The sequence below is a fragment of the Scophthalmus maximus genome, chromosome 2 (genome assembly GCF_022379125.1).
Source record: "Scophthalmus maximus strain ysfricsl-2021 chromosome 2, ASM2237912v1, whole genome shotgun sequence".
Lineage (NCBI taxonomy): Eukaryota > Metazoa > Chordata > Actinopteri > Pleuronectiformes > Scophthalmidae > Scophthalmus > Scophthalmus maximus.
In genome coordinates this window covers 29,077,518-29,095,824 of record NC_061516.1, presented here as the reverse complement: position 1 = coordinate 29,095,824, position 18,307 = coordinate 29,077,518, and the positions used below count along the sequence as shown (strand labels likewise).

Sequence of the window (18,307 nt, the reverse complement as noted above, 5' to 3'; positions counted from 1 at the left end):
TGTCTTTACCTGGTACTTTCTTTAGAGCTGTCTTTCGTGGGAGAATCAGAACAGTTGGATAGCTTCTTCTCCTTCTCATCATCTTCCTCCTCCTCTTCACTACCTTTCTCCTCCTGAAAACAGAAATATACAAAAGGATACAGGTTACATGAATTGTGTTTAGAAATCGAAGTTGTAATGAGAACAATATCGGTTACTGGCAGGCGTAGTGTACCTGCAGACTCTCCTGGAAGCTGGAGGCCTGGTACTGGGCGTACTTGGCGATGGTGGTGTGGGAACGGCTGCTCTCACAGGGCCACGTCTGACCCGTCCCACTGGGGTCCCAGTTTTCATCAGCAGGCTGTTGCACCTGAGTCCTCACCTCCACCGCCTGCTCTGCATTGGCTTCCACCAGTGACTTAGTAGAAAACAGCCCCAGGTCTAAACACAATGAAAGGGAACATCAGGGATGTGCTCTTGTGACACAGCTAGAGTCACTTTGCTTCACTTACAGGGATTTACTATAAACTTACTTAGTCGTAGAGATCCAGCCAGGCCTCTGATGACGGTAACAGGGTTCTTAGGGTCTGTGCAGAACTGCAGCAGCACAGGGGAGAAGGCATCCCTCTTACTCTCCAACTGCAAAGGAGAAGAAACATGTCAGTGCGAAGTAACAAACTGTTTGACCTTGTTTTCTTCCTCCAGTGATTCTCCACAAGAGGCTACACTGGCATGTTTATGTAAATTGTCTGCACTGAACCGTAACTATTAATTCAACTGTATGTTCTGCTGCCTTATAGAGTCATTTAAGACATGTAATGCAAATAGTGACATACATAGATACTGGGTGTAGGGGGGTTGAGTTTCTCTCGCGGAATGGGCTCCTCTGAGGTCATGGTGGGCTTCACGGAGAAGGCTGGCAGCAGGAACGATTCTCTGAACTTCCCTTTGACTTTGGCCCCCCTGGAACAGGAAAGAGAACATTAACAGAAGAACACATAAAGGTGCAATGCACAGATGGCTGTTGCCATCTTGTGGATCATTTTACTCCAACACTATTCTGACATGGCAGTCTCACACTACGATATCCAAAATATAAAGTCTTCCTCCACAATGCACTTACTTGCAAGACCTGATGATTTCTCCGGCAGTGTTCTTGATGCTGATTTCTTCCAGGGGGATTCTCTTTTCCTCCACCTCAGAGGCGATGAACGTCTCCCTGTCGCCGCTCTCCACTTTAATCAGGCGGATCTTCAGCTCTTTGGGCGGCCCATCCGACAGTGCCTTCAATTTCAGGAAGTCCGTGCAACCTAACGAAGACCCAGACTCGGAGCCTTTTCTGTGCTCAGAGCTCCTTGAGGTCCACTCTGCAGGTTCCTCTTCGCTGGCGGAGCTGGTACCGGATGCTTCCTTGCGTTTCTTTTTATCCGTGTCGTAGTGACTCCGATTCTTCTCTGAGCCCTCTTTACTCTGGAGGTTGAGGTCACCAAGGATTCTCCGATCCTTCTCCTTATGGCTCTTGCCATCCTTGTGCCGTTTGTGACTGGAGCTGGAATGAGTGGAAGATGATGAGGAGGAGGAGGAGGAGGAAATCACCATCTCCTCTCTTTTTTCTCTATGCTTCTTCTTTTCTTTTCTATCTTCATGCTTTCTGCTGCTACTGTGGCTGTGACCATGCTTCCTCTTCTTCTCTCTATCCCTGTTTCTGTGTTCCTTGAATTTCTCAGGTTTGTTGCTCTCATCCAGTCTGACATGACTGTCAGGTTTGTCGAGGGACTTCTTGTTAGTAAGCGACTGCTGGCTGAGTATGACCTCACAGCTCTTACCCAACTCTGCCAGAGAAGACTCTGAGATGGTCGTCAGCTCTTCCTCCTCCTTGACCACTTTAATAGGCTTAATGGTAGGGGTCCTCTCCATTTTGATGGCGTTTATGATTTCCTCTGTTGTTTCTCTATTATCTCTCCAGATGTTGACGTCCTCTATTTTCAGTTTCTTGTCTTCCAGCAGAGGAGGAGAGGACTTCAGAGCTGGGACAGCTGGACTGAACGGTGGATTGGTTGAATCAGATGTGGGAGAAGAACTTTGCTGCTGACGGCAGATATCAGGTCCTAAAGACAGTGATGAGGAATATTTGACCCCGACCAAAGCAGATGGAGGTGGTCTCCCAAAGGGCCCACCTCGGTACGCATACTTCTGGCTCTCCAGGACCGTTGCTAAGGACTTGAACATGCTGTTTACGCCTGTTTGGTGGAGGTGGGGTCTCTGGGGTGGTGGAGAACAAGACGGAGTTTCAGAATCCTCTTCGTCATCGTCCTCATCAGCCTCACTTTTAGTCTGCTCAGGGAGGCCGTAGAGTTTAGCCAGGTCACTGTGGCGGTAGTTGGTGTTGCCTACTCCCATCCCCATGTCCATTGGGTGTTTGGAGACATTCAGAGAGGGTTTAGGATACTCCTCGTCCTCCTCGTTGAGAGAGGACGTCCGGCTGCAGGGGGATGCCAGGGAGCCTTGGCGGCTGAGCACAGGAGGACTAGCGTGGGGATTAGATCCAAAGTCTTCCTGGTTGGGCTGATGCTTAGTTGCTGGAACGAGGTCTGGGGCACACAGGTAGCTATTGATAGGCTGGACATTAGGAGAAAAGTTGTCCAGCAGGCCAGAGGAGCCGGTCTTCTCACTGTTATACATCTCCTCTTCCTTTTTGATAGACTCATCCAGCATGGCCATAATGTTTGCCAGACCATCGGGGAGCAGTGTGGACATCTCTGAGGGCTCCTCCTCAAACTGAGCGGTGTCGGAGTTGCTGCTGCTGGCGTTTACCAAACCACTTCCTGTCACCCGTTTGTGGAGAACTCCCCCCATGGAGCTGGAGGATAAAGGTGGTGGTGGAGGGTTTTCTCTGGGAAAAGCCTGATACAGTTTGGGGGGCTCTCTAAGTGCCATGGTGGGCAGAGGGTGATGGCTGCTGCCGTCTCTCTCCCTGGATGTGTCTTTGGATTGGTTGGGTGCGGCTTGCATTGCCGGTGGCTTGGTGGGGTACACCGGCTGGTTCATCCCTGAGGTATTGTGTGTTGATGAGGGACTGAATGTTGTTCCGCCATTGTTGCCCCACATCTCCCTCTGCCTCTGCTTTTCTCTGGCATACTCAGTCTGAGGAGTAAGAGGAGGCGGCCGCAGCCTTTCTACAGGAGTAGTGGTGGGGGGTGTCTGGCCAGATGGACAGGGTAGAACGCCACCACGGCTTAGCCAGGGGTACATGGGTGAGGCCTGGGAACTGGGGGGTGGTGGACCTGAATGAGGCGCTGCGACAGAAGAGAGGCGAGGTGGTGGGGGTGTGAGGGAAGAGTTGCTGGAGAGCAGTCTCTCCAGATTTTCAATAGCAGTCTGCTCTTTGCCTTTCGCACTGCATGCTTTCTGTTCCATCCTCTTTTTCTCCTCCAGTTCTCTTAGTTTTTTCTTTTCTTCCTCCTGCCTCTCCAGTTCTCTCTTCTTTCTCTCCTGCTCCAGCCTCTCCCGCTCTCTCCTCTTCCTTTCCCGCTCCTTGTTCTCCCATTCTTGCCTTTTCCTCTCCTCTTCCCGTCTCTCAAACTCTCTCTTTTTCCTCTCCTCCTCCTGCCTCTCCTCTTCTTGCCTCCTCTTTCTCTCTTGCTCCTGCCTCTCCCATTCTCTCCTTCTCCTCTCCTCTTCCTGTCTCTCCAGTTCTCTCTTTTTCCTTTCCTCCTTTTCCAGCTCTTTCCTCTTTCTCTCCTCCTCCTGCTTTAGTCTCATCTCCCACTCTTTCTTCCGCCTCTCCTCTTCTCTTACTTTTCTCTCTTGCTCCTCTCTCTTCCTCTTTTCCTCAGCTTGCATGTGTCCCTCTAGCTCAGCATCAAGCTTGTCTAGAGCCTCCTCGATGGATTGGGTTGGAGCTGGTGGATGATTCTGGGAATGAGAATACACCTGAGTCGAGGCAGAGTCTGGCTGATGACCTCGTCTGGAGGAGAGGAGGGCATTGGAGGGCTTAGGGGCAGAGTTGACAGTGGGGCGAGGAGGTGGATTTGTAACTCTGCTTGTTATTACACTGTCTCCTGACCTCTGGTGCCTTGAGGAGAAGAAAGATGATGAGGAAAATGCAGGACGCTGCTCCAGTTCAGCCTGAGGATAATAAGACATCTTGCCCTTCGTGGGCTGGGACTTGCTGGGTACCTGTTGTTGTGTTCTGGGCAGCCCCTGTGGGTGAAGCTGGTTGGCCATGGGAGCTTGACCTCTCTGAAAACCAGGTTGCAGCAGAGCATCAAGCTGAGAGTTGGAGCTAATGATGGCATTGGAGGAGGTACGGTGTACCGGCTCTCGTCCTCTCTGCCAACTGTTATTACTGCTGCCATTGATCACAGAGCAGCCAGCAGGGGGGGCTGTGGTTGCTGTGGCTTCACCAGCCATCGTTACGCCACTGGGGCTGCTGCTGTAGCCGCTGATAGAGCTGGAGGCCTGGGATCTGGGAATATTAGGGATAATGACGGGTGTTCGGGTGGAGCTGGTTTGGGGCAGGGGAGGACTTGTGTGATGGTGATGCTGCGAGGGAACCCGACTGTCCACGAGCTGATTGTGGTTTTGCTGGTGCGGAGGTAGCAGTCCTGGAGGCCTGTAGATGCCCGACTCCTGAACACGTACATACAGAACAATTGCAAATCACTTATAATGGCCGCTCAAATTTAAGACCTCAGAAGAAAAAAACCTTCTGCCCATTAAACAATATAAATATAAACATGGTATGAATGACTTGTACTCACCAGAGAGTGACTGCTGGGCCTGCCCTGGTATCTCCAGGCATCATGGGGCCCACTTCGCTGTTGCTGAGATACGGAGGTGCTGCTCGCAGGTGGAGGACCCTGGTGCCCCAGCCCTGGATGAGGCTGGAAGTGGCTGTAAGGCACACTGCTGCCGTTGCTGGTTGCAGAAGGGTTTGCTGGTGACGATTGGGCATGTAGGTGTTGATCTCTGTCCCCCCTGGTTGGGGTAGACACTGTGTAGGAGGTAGCTTGGCTGCCACCTTGGCCCCCAATGAGAGGGACCCTCTGGTTGTGAGGACCACGAGGTTCCACCGCCTGGCAGGGTGGTGCCAGCCCCAGTTTGGAGCCAGGGCTGGGGTAGGAGGAGTGAGGGGACTGATGGTTTACAGCCTGAGGTTGGAATGTGTCTTTCTGGAGCTGAGGAGCACATCCCTGGTTGTAGCTTCCGGGAGGGGAGTTTTGTGGAGGGGTGGAAGAGGCAGGAGCGGACTTTTGAGTGTAGCAACCCATTCTTTGTTTGTTGGCGTCCTGTTGAATCATAACAAAAGAGCAAAAAGGCAATTGAGGATTATCCGTGAAAGAAAAAGAACCAAAGAGACTGATCACTGCTGCACTTTACAAAACAGGGGATAGGAAATAATTAATGTGCTTGAATACTCTGTGAATCTCTGACAGCTAATAGAATCAATACATCATTTTTATGGCACTACTCAATCAAATTAGGGTTTTCCAATTGATTATGGTCAATAGTAAAATAATAACCCATGGCTACAAAAACTGAATATTCAATGAAGTGATATTTTCTTACTGTTCGGACCTGGAACTCCTGTGATGGTGGGTTCTTGCGGTCAGAGGTGTGGGGCTGCCAGGGGGTGTTGTCCTTGTGAAGGGGGTTCCAGAGGGCAGGTTTTGGAGGGAGGTGGTGGATTGATGACTGCTGTTGAGACAATAAAGACTGGCCAGGACCGGGGAAACGCTGCAGTCCAGGGTGGGATACCTGCACATGGAGTGGGCATTACGATATTTCGCATGACAAACAAACTTAACTGCAGGGACTTCCAACAGCTGAGGTTTTTAATAACCATTGGTATTAAAAGAAAAAATGTGTTTGTTCCAGTCCCATACCTGGTCCGAACTCCTTTTCCTCTTGCTGGGGCTGGGACAGTCCTCGGCAGCAGGAGGGTGGGGTGGTGGGTGCAGGGATGGCGGAGGAGTGTGCTGGATAACAGAGTGCTCTCCCAACGGAGGGCCCGGTCTTTTCAATTGACCTCCGAGCATCTTCCCTGGGTAGCCCCTCTGCTGTGAACAGATAAATTGAAGGATCAGTAAAATGGCAGTTGAAGACAACTAGAGCTACTCCTGCATAGTGAGTCCAAAACCATCCCTTCTAAAGCTCAGAGAGAGTGGTTGACTTTCATCTGTCTGGTTGAAGCACAACTGACAGCTAGAACATGGATTGTTCTGTGTGTACGCGTATGATGAAACATGATCGTAGCCAATTAGAGAGCTCTTACCTGGTGCACCTGAGCCCACATCTCATCTCCCAGCAGTGGTGGACCCCTGGGAACATGCTGCTCCTGAGGACCCCCAAACTAAAGCAAACAGCAAAGACAACATAGTGGGTGTGAATATTGTCATTTTTTTCATCCTTGAAAAACTCAAACTCTGGCACACAAGTCTGCCATGATGTGGCACTGTGTTCCTCACCTTCAGCAGTTGATTGGGCCTGGTGTGTGGAATATGTGAGTTGGGGGGAGGTCCGCCACCACCAGCATAGCCTCCACTATGAAGGCGAAGTGTGTGCTCATTGGGCAGGGGCACAACAGGATGTCCTTGAGGAGGGAGGTGAGATTCATACAGCTGGCCTAGTTGCTCCCACGCTCTGTGAGGAGGTGGAGGATGGAGATGGGGAGGCCTCTGCTGCTCCCTCTGCAGGCCTGGTAACATTGGCTGATGGAGCTCAAGCTTCTCACCTCCTCTCATGGGCCTGGACAGCCAAGAAAAGACAGAATGACCTCTAAATGACACAAGCTTCATCACAGCCTTTAAAAAAACCCACACGCTTTCTAAATGAAGGTCCATCACTGATGATTTTGAGCATGACTTACCCATTACTAAAGAATTTACTGGGGTGGTTCAGTCCGCCCAGAGGACCAGGAGGTAGATGGGGAAGGTGTTGGTTCATTCCAGGCGAACATCTGATGACGAACAGACACAATGCACACAGTTCAGTTAGGTGACATTTCTTCTCCATGGTTGTTACGAACATGTGAGCTTTAACTTCAGATGACAGATTCCACCTGATGGATTTAAGTTTACAAAGTTAAAAGTTTGTGTGTAGGTGTTGTCATGGCTACAGACCTGGCAGGTGGCTGCCAGGCGCGGCCGCCCACGGGAGCCCATGGTCCCCGGTGGAGTCCGTCCAGAGGGAAGGAATCCCGTGTGCCACGCCCGCCAAACTGCTCTACTGCGTGATGCATCCAGCCTGTGGATATTAGTAATAGAGTCATAAGTATTAATGCGCAAAAACATGGACATAATGAAGAGTAATATACTTGTGTGTTACATCTTAAGAAAAATATTTACAAGATCTAATCTTCTTCATAAAATTGTGTTTTAAAGATGCAGCATTTTAACAGACCTAATTTTGCAGGAAAACTCCATGAGGACTGACTTTATTACGAGTTAGCCCATTAAAATAACAGACTGTAGCCCGAGGTTTAACCAGACTTGGCAGTGTAATTACTTTTACTCTGACATTTCTGAGTGCTCCATAGTTAGAAGTTACACCAGAGTGCTCCTACTTACCAGAATAGCTGCGTCTGTGAAGCCCTCCACTGCAACACAGAGAGGGCCTCACTCCAACACTGAGAATATCTGTCCTGTCACACTGCTGTTTTCAGCACCAATAGTCCAAATGCCTATTGGCTGCAGACACACAGAAGAACAGGAGAGACACTGTGAGAACAAGTGAGAGAAGGACACACTGAAAAGTCACTTAAGGGCAGAGAGGGGAGGGTGTAAAGAGAATATAGGACAGGGGAGATCTTCATCTGCAGAGGAAAACTGAGTAAAACTCTCTTGCTCATTGATTTTCACTATTTAAAATTTCCGCTCACTCTGTTATAGTTCAGACATTTACCCAAGAAAAAATCAAGCAAGCAAAAATTGAATTCACTAATTTACATTGCTTCTTTGTCTGGAGCTGGCTGCTATGCATCAGTCAGCATGTAGGAGGCGCCAGTAAACCAGTTGGTACAGAATAGGATTATTACTGAGGCCCAGATGGCTCAATGGGGAGCTCACCTATGAGGAAAGACCTGGGGTTACTGTAATCCTTACCAGGGGCCTCCTGATAACAAGAGGGAAAGACAAAGAGTGAGAGGCCTTGGTCATGTGCCAAGTCACTGTGTGTTTGTGCACAAGAGTGTGTGGTGTTGGAAGCAATGCCAAGTGTGCAAGCTGCAGTCGTGTCAGACTTGTGCTTGTTTAGTGCATGTGAGAGAGAATAGTGTGCTCTCCTTTAAGTGGATGATTGTGTGTGTGTGTGTGTGTCCGATGGATACACTGAGGTTTAATCTCATTACGGCAGGCGTGATGGAGAGGGAGAGGGGGGCAGCAGCGACAGACGGTCTGAACAGGATGGAAGGATAGATTAAGGAGAAAAGATAGAGATGGAGAAGAGGGAAGGGATGGAGGGAGGTGGAGTGGAGTGGAGTGGAGACTCGGAATGGTGCCATGAAAACGCCCACACACCTTCCCACACAATCACATATAAACTGAGACGACACAAAGGAAACGGTAGCGATGAAAAGACATAAAAGAAGCTGAGAGATAAACTTGCTCCCCTCCCTGCTTTCTGACACACATACACACACACTCACACAAAAAGTGTCAAGATACAAAGAAGCCCATGTTTCAAAGTACCTCGATTCAAAAACGACAAACCTGACAAAACCTGAGAGGATGATTTGACAAATATTCACCACTTTGTAGAAGACTCAACAAGATCAAATCACTAAAAATCTTCTGTTAAATATCAGGCAGGAGCTCAACTATCCAAAAATTAGAATGGCACTCAATAGAGCTCATACCGCCACCAAGGCCCAACAGTCCCCAAACATTCAATCAAGCTGCACCAAATTACACTTTTACATTACACACACACACACACACACACGCACACTCGTACGTATACGTCTGTTTTGGATGTTTCATCAAGAGCCGTGCAATATTCCCTGGGAAATCAGTGGTATATCAAAAAAACACTCACACAATACAAAAGATAGAAGGTGCAAAGACACAAAGAATTCTATGTGAATCTATATTTGATTCATTTCAATATGGGAGTCTTAATTAAAAGTAACAACCCGTTCAATAAATTGAAGACCCAACTGTTCAGGAAGTGTAATGATAATACTTTCCAGCAAGTGAATAGTCAAGTGTAATGCATTGAGGGACAGTGCGCACACACAGCGTATGATTCATTTCTCTTTCTCAGCACAGCACTCTTCCACTGGTTTTCCCAAATTAGCTCTGGTCATACGCAGTCCTTCCACCCACCAGTTCCTCTCCTCTTCTTCCTCCCACCAACTCTGGATCTCTCCCTCTATTTAAAGCCCAGTAGGGGATATTTTGATCGCTGTATACTTTTAGCTCGCCAGAAGGGGTGCAATACAGTTACACCACACACACACACACACACACACACACACACACACACACACACACACACACACACACACACACACACACACACACTTTGCTATGTGAAGATAGGCTGGTGTTAACTGTCAAGACTGCACTCGACATGCTTCATGACAGACTGATACAAACGCGCTCTTATGCTGAACATACCTTTTGGAGAAGCACCGACTTATTGATTCACAGTTGTGTTTCGTCTCAGCTTCGGCTGTCAATCATCTCTCTGGGGTCTCCTCGACCCTGAAGACAGAGAAGACAAACACACTTCTGTCAAGCTGTCATTAGAACAACATGAGACCACACTAAGCATGATACTCAGAGATATGATCAAAACTGTCATCGACCTAACGTCTCAGAGCATATGATGTAAATCAAGGTGGGTGGTCTTTGATTTCAGAATATTCCAAAAGACAGTGAACCATCACCCCCCCCCCCCCCGGCTTCCCGACTTCTGGTGTCAAAGCAGTGGGTAAAACCTGAGGGTGACTCAGAGGCGAAGGTGTAAATAAGCAGGGAGGCCAACAAAATGCGGGGGTGGTTCCTTGTTCACTCACTCTCTCTTTCTCTTCTCACAGACACAATGGTGAGACTGACTATGAAGCATAACAGGCAAGCAGAGACACAAACAAGGCTGGTCTCACTCTAACAGGAAGAGCTGGACAGGCTAAGTCAACTATCATGTGAAAGAGGAGCGCTGCAGAAACATAGTAAAATAATAAAACATGGCATTATGGGAAAATAAGAGGGCTGAGAGTGTGACAGAATGAAAGGTTTGAAAAGACATAAAGAGGCCTGGCTGTGACTGCAGAGAGCAAACAGGGACACGCTGGTGAGGTTGTAATTACCACTTTTATAGAGGGTGTGTGTTTATGTCTGTTGTAACCAAATGGTCGTCCATCCAGCTGCTCTCCTGGCTATCATGTTGCTCACAGCCACTCCACCAGCACAGTGTGAGAAACTACTCTGAAACCAGATAGTGTACACAGATGGCAGACGGTGTTCCACACCAGCTCAGGTTCTATCAGATGATACCAAAGCCATGCGATGTGGTTATGTCAGCTACGAGTTAGGATTCATTGTACGAAAGGAGAAAACAGTCTCTGTGTGGGCATTACGCATTGCATTTTTGGGGGAAACCCCGCTGACTCAGCTCTCTGGAAGAGGGCTTACCCCAAACCGCGGCCCTAAACTCCGCCCTCCCGGGACACCACTGACACTCAGGTGACCGGGGGCGTGTTTCTGCACCATCCCAGATGTGACCACAGCGGTAACTTCTCGGACTTTTTGATATAATTTCTGCTTCCTTTGCAGCGCACTGCGTGTTTGTGTTTAGATAAGCAAACAGGATGTGATGATGAGCTACAGGGGGTTTCATGGCCGAGGGAGGAATCAACCTGCAAGTTCGAGAGATATGATGAGGCAAACTCTACAAAGACATTGATCACTTTCACACAAATATTCAGGTAGCAGTGTTGATAACTCCTGACCAAACTATCCTGAACACAAACTGCTCTTTCCCTTTACTGAACCCTAAAACCCACTGAGCACAATACAGTAATTGAATCTAGGTTAAGTGAAAATTAATTTAATGATATTAATGATAGCCTTTTTTTTTTTACTCAACACAACTAGTATATGTATCATTTATTACCAAACAGATGACTTAAATTCACTGTTATGTCAAAAATTCCCACGTGGTACATCTTTTTCACGTGAATTCCCCACATCAGAATCAGACATCAAAGAGTCTGGTTCCTGTCAATGGCCTTGTCGTCATAGTTATGCAAGTTGGTTATCGTCCTGGCAACAGCATCTATCAGCTGGGAGGCGGGGCCAAGCAGGAAGCTTTGGCAAGCAGACAAAGCCGTTCCAAATGTTGTCAACCACACCAACCAAGAGGCTAGAGAGAAAATAAAGGAGCTCTGCTGGATCCTCTGTGGCATTATACCAAGACACAGACACACACGCCAACACACAAAATAAATAAATCCACTATAATCCCACGTGACACACAAACCAAAGTCACAAGCTTGTGGCTCAAAGCAGGGAAGTCTGCACAGTATGTAACATGAGCCAGGGGAAACGAACGGTTGAAATTAAGACGTTCAAGTGACGTCCGTCTTGGTGCAGCACCCTCACCCTTCCCACCCAACCACTGGCCTGCACTGGTCCCCAGCCAGACAACCACACTGAGGCCGTCTGCAGAAAATAGACTGGACAGAAGAGAGGAGCCAGTGAGTGCGCACACTTCAAAAAATATCCATCTGTTTGTGCCAAAAATTCTAATTTCATTCCTGCCTTGTGAGACATGAAGAACCTGAAAATGCAGGCTTCTCTCATCCTGGTAGATTTTTCTATTTGCTGTAAGAAAAATAAAAAATAAAAAAGTAAGATTCAGCACCATGGTTTGAACCACAGTTATGTTTACTAATATAGCCTGGGGGAAAGAGCGATAAGACAGGTTGACAAGAAGACCGTTTAAACTGAGGGTTGGAGAGCCCATATGAACAATGACAGAGGATAGCGTGTGTTACTGTCCAAGTGAAGTGACTACAGAGCCTGTCTGATAAGAAATTACCAGTTAAGGCTGGGAGGAGTGGCAGAAAACAGACAAACGAGCAAGGAGAAGGTTCTGGCAGCGATGGGTTTCTGGCCGAGGATGACGGAAAAGGCCATGCATGGTCCGGCCTCTCTCTCTCTCTCTCTCTCTGTCTTGTTCTGTCCTCCCTCGCCCTCTCTAGTCCATTTGGCCATTACATAATCTATCCCAGATAGAGATCATGTTCGGGAGGAAACACCAAGCATTTGTCTCCCTCTCGTACACAGAGAGGAACAGCCAGCCCCTGCATCCGTCCGCCTCCACCTCGTTGCCAGGCTCCCTGTGTGTGTCCATGTATGCATGTGTTTATTTGTTTGTGTGCGCAAACGTCAGCGCATGCCGTTCCAAGACGGTGATGCGGAATAACTTCTTCCCATTCACATCCTTACGCACATCCGTGTACACACAAACACACTCTAGCCAGCACACACACAGGGCAGTGTAGGGCAGCCAAGGACACAGCAAGCAGACATTCTTCCTGCACACAAACACTGAAGCATCTGACCTGATGGACCATTATCTCCTGCTAGCACACTTCTCAACAACACCACCCTGCATCCTGGGGACAGAACGCTGACCTCACCCTTCACTCAGTTACACCCAGACAGTCTATGCTCAGCAGCAGCACTCCATCCATCCATAGCAGACGAGATAAAAGCTCCTACTTGTTTAACTGTGTCTCCTTCTGGCTTATATGTGCCCCCCCCCGGCATCACCACCTTGTCACCACCTCTTTTTCCACCCATGTTTTTATTCTTAAGGCCTGCTTTGGCTGCAAAACATTTCAACAAGATGAAACAGTGGATTTCCGGACCCTCAGTGACACGCCGACGAAAAACAGTTAGCCTACATTTCATCTGCTTGTGGAAAAAAAGACCAAAGGCGGAACAGCAGGGGGTGGGGGGCTGCTAGAAGAAAAAATAGAAAACATGAGGGCCCTTTTGTCTCGTGCAATCACCACCCTAACATCTGGGCTGTGACTGACAACACACCACTGGGTTTTGTGGTGCATCTCTTTCTCTCTTCTTTTCTCTCTCACACACACAGACAGACCTGCCCATCAGGGAGGCCTACTTCCTGTGGTTGTGACGACAGCTTCCTCTCCCTGAGCTCTGTTCCCCTTCTCTTCAACGTCACACACACACACACACGTGCATCTAATTGTGTGTGTGTGTGTGCGCGCGCCTTGGGAAATTGTTTTAAGGCTGTGGCTTCCTGTAGAAAAAAAAGGAACTGTATTTTGCTTTAGTGTCTATAAAAGCCTTTTGACTGTTAAAAACATTGAAGGGATCTTGTGTGACTAATATGAGTCTATGAAGATGTGAAACAAGAAGAGTCAATTCAGAAGTCTAACCCATTTCATTTATGGCTATGAAGACACACCTCAGACACAGTCATCTTGTGAGAGTCATGAGTTGGACCATAGTGCCGTTCACATGTCGCGTCAACAAAAACAAGAGTCAACTGACTTGAAAAGCCAGTCTGTTGGTTCTGACCTTGTGCAAAGCTTTGTTTCCTCTCTTTATTTAGCTTCTGGTAAAACTGAGTGTGTGTTTGTGTGTGTGATGAATAACTCTTCCTCTCAGCCACTCGGGCTCCCTGCTTCATTTCCACACTTTACATCTGTCTGGATTTCTCAACACTTTCGCTCACTTCAGCATCTGAATCCAGAGGTGTGTGTGTGTGTTCGGTGTGTGTGTGTGTGTAAGAGACAGAAAAAGAGAGTGAGTCAACACCTGGCTTGTGACTCTTGAGAAAGGAAAACAACAAATAAATCCCATCAAACTGGAAACCTTAGAGAACGTGGGCGTATCTTTGAGAAGTGAGAATGTCTTGAACATTGTCACTCTTGATTTCCACCCTTGAGCAACCTCAAAATCCCCAGAACATTACTCTCTGCTTCTCCGGTTGATTGTTTTTGATAACTCATCAAAAAAAAAAAAAAAGCTTTAAACAGAATAGATCATCACACGGCATCCTTTAATAGGAAAAGCTGCCTCAAGTGAAAATTCCCCCTCCCTCATACTGCCTCGTCTCTCGCCAAGTGCTTCTATTCCACATCCACCAACAAACACAACTAGCTCACAAATGTTCTTAACAAAATGAGAGACTCTGCTCCCTTGGTTACAGTTGCCAGAGGAACCAGTAGCGTCTTCACTAATAGTTCTGAAAGCTAAGCTAGAGAGGCAGAGACAGACATGGAAAGGAATTCATGATAGGACAGCATAGAAGATCACATAAGATCACTTTTATGTTTTCAACAGTCAAAAGCCTTTTGTAGACACTAAAACACAAAAAGGGGGCGAATGATGCACGTGGGCCTGCTTGCTAGCCAAGTCATCATTTCTTCTGCCAGCGTGGTCGAGGTGGGTAAAAGAAGTCACAGGAGGTGAAGGGAGGTAAAAACGGAAGGAAGAGCATTCTTTCCAGGGTGTAAGGGGGTGTTTAATTGTGTGTATGAATCACACATGCACGCACAAACAGCATGTAGGTTCATACACCTTCCTTCCACCGTGGCAGCATCATCAGGGGCAAAGAGCCAGAGACAGGAGAGGAACTGAGCTCGGAGGGCAAACTTTCCCTTCACTTGATTTAAACAGAAAGTAAACTCCCTCTTTGTCTGCAACCCAGGCATTTTCACTACGTATAAAGGAGTTTTTTTCTCCTGACATCATTGTTGATTCTCGGTTCCAAATGCTGCCAAGTTCTACGTTAGCTTATTTGCTAAGCTTATGGCTGCATCAACATCATTGGCTTCTGCTGTAAAAACTCTCAGTTAATTTATTCCTCTACTTCTGGATTAAATTATACCAATCTGTTTTGTCTTTCTGTTCTCAGTCCAAAACAGTGTCAACAGAACATGAAGACTGGCTGGTCCATAGAAACTACTGAGAAATAAGGACCATAACTTCATTCAAACATGTTACTGATTAATGGAACCGAATTAATGGTGTGTACGTTATTTTTATAGCTTTTTTGTAATTTCACCTTTCATTTTCAGTGATCATGAAAGTTTCATCACATTCTATGCCGCAGCATTACTGTTGTTATAAATAACCCTTTTCATATGGCGGACCTGAAAAGGGTTGGACCTGCGTCCTGTTTTTTGGCCCCTGGCCCCACACCAGGCAGTCTCACAGTGCCTGGTGGAATTCCACACTTGGTTGACTGAGTTTTTGCCCCTTCTCCCCGACTACACTCACCCTGTTTGGACAACCTTAGAGTGCAGTAGTGTTCCACAGGAGCCTACATAAACTAACAGGTATTTTACTGCACCACCGGGGGCAGACAATCAGAACTAAGCCCAGTTATGTCACAATAAAATCCGTTAGCACTGTTTTCAAAGAATAAATATGATGTACTTAATGTCAATCACATAAATGGAGGGGTATTGGAATTGCTATGATGGGGCTCCTTTAAAAATTCAGCATCTCTGCTCACCGGAGGTGATGGGAAATTCCTCAAAAGCTTTCCAACACGTGTGCCAGCTAACACGAAGCAGAAGTCGAGTTTTAACGCCTGATGTGTCGGGGTGTGTGGGGAGTGTCTGAGAAAACTGTCAGCAGGGCAGATGTTGTCCTAAACTCCCTTCTCTCCCCCCCCCTCTTGTTTTGTGCTGCTCTCTGGAGGAGAAACGACACCCTTTACTGGAAAGGCTGCAACAGTCAGACTAACAAATGTTAATCATGACATCCAATAGCTTCACCCACCTGCTTCCCTTTAAAAACACACATACATGTACATATTTGTTTCCTGTGAAAAAAAGTTGTCTTGAGTCAAAAGACACCCCCCCCCCCCCCGCACACAAAAAAAAAATGAATCAGATGGGACTGTCACACAGCCAAGACACACACACACACACACACACACCTTGTTTCAGCACGTTAACTGTATGATGAGTAAGCACTTTAAGCCAGCCTACTGACCCATTTCCCATGCCGGCCACACACATGAAGGAACAATCTTAATTAGATCACAGTAATTCTGAATTTGCTTAAGACACCCCTGGACAGCCCCCGTCCCAGCTACATGTGGTTACTGGGGGCTGGAGAAGTAGTGACACACACACACACACACACACACACACACACCTCTTGTGCTTGCTCAGGGGTTGTGACTCACTCGCTATTGTTGAGTTCGCCACCGTCATCTCTGCCTCCTGCAGTGTGAGTGTGTGTGTCACTTTAATATTCCTACATTTTCGTCATCGCTCATAGTAAAATGGGCGGCGATTGTTCATTCACACACACGCTCCTGTTGAGATCACGGGACGGGACGGGACGGGGGGGGGGGGGGGGGGGGGGGGGGTGGAGCGATTTGAAGCGTTGACTATTTTACAACCTCCGACATCAAACGACGGAGACAAAACGCGCCAGTTGATGCGAGTGGTCGTGAGGAACTTCAGAGGCTTCTTCTCTCTTCTCTTCGCGATCGCATGCCAGCACACTCGGCTCTTCCTGGCCATTTATTGCGGCCAATAAAGTCACCCCCCCCCCCGCCCCCCCGCCGGCCACAGATCCAACTGTTTGTCCGACGGCCGGTGGAAGCCGAGGCGACACCAGCTCCACCATCAACAGCCAGTAGTGATGTTCCGTCTCGACCCTCTGCGTTCCTCCAGAAACAGAGATGAGTGTGTGGTGCTCCCCAGGGCGAGGAGGGGGGTGAGCCGCCGCCAGCTGACTGGGGGGGGGGGGGGGGCACGTTGACCAAACAATACAATGTGGTCAGACTTCAGTGCACTGACTATCCCTGAAACCCACACCCAGAGAACAGCCCCCCCCCCCCCAAAAAAAGAAAACACCGCCCCTCCCCCCCGAAAAAGAGAGGTGATGCAAATCACTTCCTTTCAATCCGGCTCTTTGTATGTGGAAGGATTGACTGGGGGTGATGGGGGGTGGCAGCGATCCATTCACTTTGTACGGCGGCCGACCTCAGTGATCCCGCCCACCCCCCACTCCTACTCCAGCAGGCCCCCCCCCCCCCCCCCACACACACACAATGGAGTGAGATCTCCTCACACAGGCAGTTTTCTCTCCCTGTCCTTCAGCTCTCTCCCTTTTCTAGCCACGAGTTGAGTTTGACCAGACCAGGAGCGGGGGGGGGGGGGGGGGGGGGGGGGGGGGGGGGGGGCAGCAGGACGACTGGTTTGTACCGAGGAGCGTCGTCATAAGTCATTTGTGATGCGATCCGCACTGGGGCAGCACCTCGCGAGTATGGGGGTCGTTCGTTGTACCCATGAACCACTAACTCCCATTAAAGACAATCTACAGGAATGACTCTGATCCACGTGCATTGAATGACTAAACATGTCCGGTAAAGACGACCGGTGGTTGATGTGAGGAAAACAATTCGCCGAATTGAGACACACACACACACACACACACACACACACACACACGTGGAATTTAAAAGTCACCTGTGGTCGAGAAGAAGAAAAACCTCATCGATTACAGACGATCAGTCCATTCTCATAAGTCACTCATTGACCCGACAGCCTCGCTTGGACATTCAAACACAATACAAACAGCTGAACCACATCTGACGGTGTTCTCACTCTGTACGTCCACTTCATATTAAAACACAACCGAAACAAAGTCGCCTGGACGTTTGAATGCTCGCGGGTCCCGCGGCAGCCACTCACCGTTTCGTTCAAGTCTCTCGAAAATAAATAAGATAAAGAATAATAATTCCAAATTGAAATCTGCTGCCAGTCCGGTTCCTGGAGCTCCACGGCCGCCCTCACAGAGAGACTCCCGACGAGCCGGCGGAGCGGAGCGCAGCTCCAGCCCCAGTGATCCCGGAGTCTCTGTCGCTTCCTGTGTGCTCCGCGAACGGCTCGTTGCTCCGCGTCCCCTGCGTTCTCTAGTCCGCCTGCCTCCGGCGCGCCGCGACAGCCCGTCTCTCTGCGTGTCTCGGCGTCGAGCTCCTCTCGGCCCCCGGGTCTCCGCTCACAGAAGCAGCCAGACACGGAGCGTGTTGCGCCGAGCTCTGCTTTAAAGGGACAGAGCCGCGCGCGCACGCGCACAGCGGAGCAGGCGCACACTTGTGTGACGTCACCGCACGGCACCCGGAATCCCCTGACAGCGCAAACTGGCACCGAGTCCAAGTCCCGGTATCGGAGACGCCCCCTGCCTCCTCAATGCTTTTCTTCTCCCCCCACATCACACACTGTTTTAGGAAGACTCGTGACCGACTCCAGGAGAATATTTCCGTTTGCCCTTTTATTTTTGGACGAGGAAGAGTATGATGCCACTGTTATAGA

The 18,307-nt window shown here is 48.7% G+C and overlaps 1 protein-coding gene across 2 annotated transcripts in view; it reads right to left on the bottom strand.

Annotated features, from left to right (window-relative positions):
- kdm6ba (lysine (K)-specific demethylase 6B, a) overlaps nt 1-18,307 on the bottom strand; it is a 95,164-nt gene that overhangs the window by 4,418 nt on the left and 72,439 nt on the right. The window contains exons 6-19 of one of the 2 annotated variants that reach the window (XM_035626549.2): nt 9,600-9,686; nt 7,551-7,670; nt 7,104-7,227; nt 6,851-6,940; nt 6,450-6,729; nt 6,257-6,334; nt 5,868-6,041; nt 5,560-5,739; nt 4,743-5,270; nt 1,103-4,611; nt 816-942; nt 513-618; nt 215-420; nt 10-113 (exon numbers count right to left, since the gene is read on the bottom strand). In XM_035626549.2, the coding sequence (XP_035482442.2) occupies nt 10-113; nt 215-420; nt 513-618; nt 816-942; nt 1,103-4,611; nt 4,743-5,270; nt 5,560-5,739; nt 5,868-6,041; nt 6,257-6,334; nt 6,450-6,729; nt 6,851-6,940; nt 7,104-7,222 (5,501 nt within the window). In that variant the 5' untranslated portion in view covers nt 7,223-7,227; nt 7,551-7,670; nt 9,600-9,686. Of the gene's footprint in view, nt 1-9; nt 114-214; nt 421-512; nt 619-815; nt 943-1,102; nt 4,612-4,742; nt 5,271-5,550; nt 5,740-5,867; nt 6,042-6,256; nt 6,335-6,449; nt 6,730-6,850; nt 6,941-7,103; nt 7,228-7,550; nt 7,671-9,599; nt 9,687-18,307 lie in introns of both variants that reach the window. The other variant, XM_047330458.1, reaches the window with a different exon arrangement.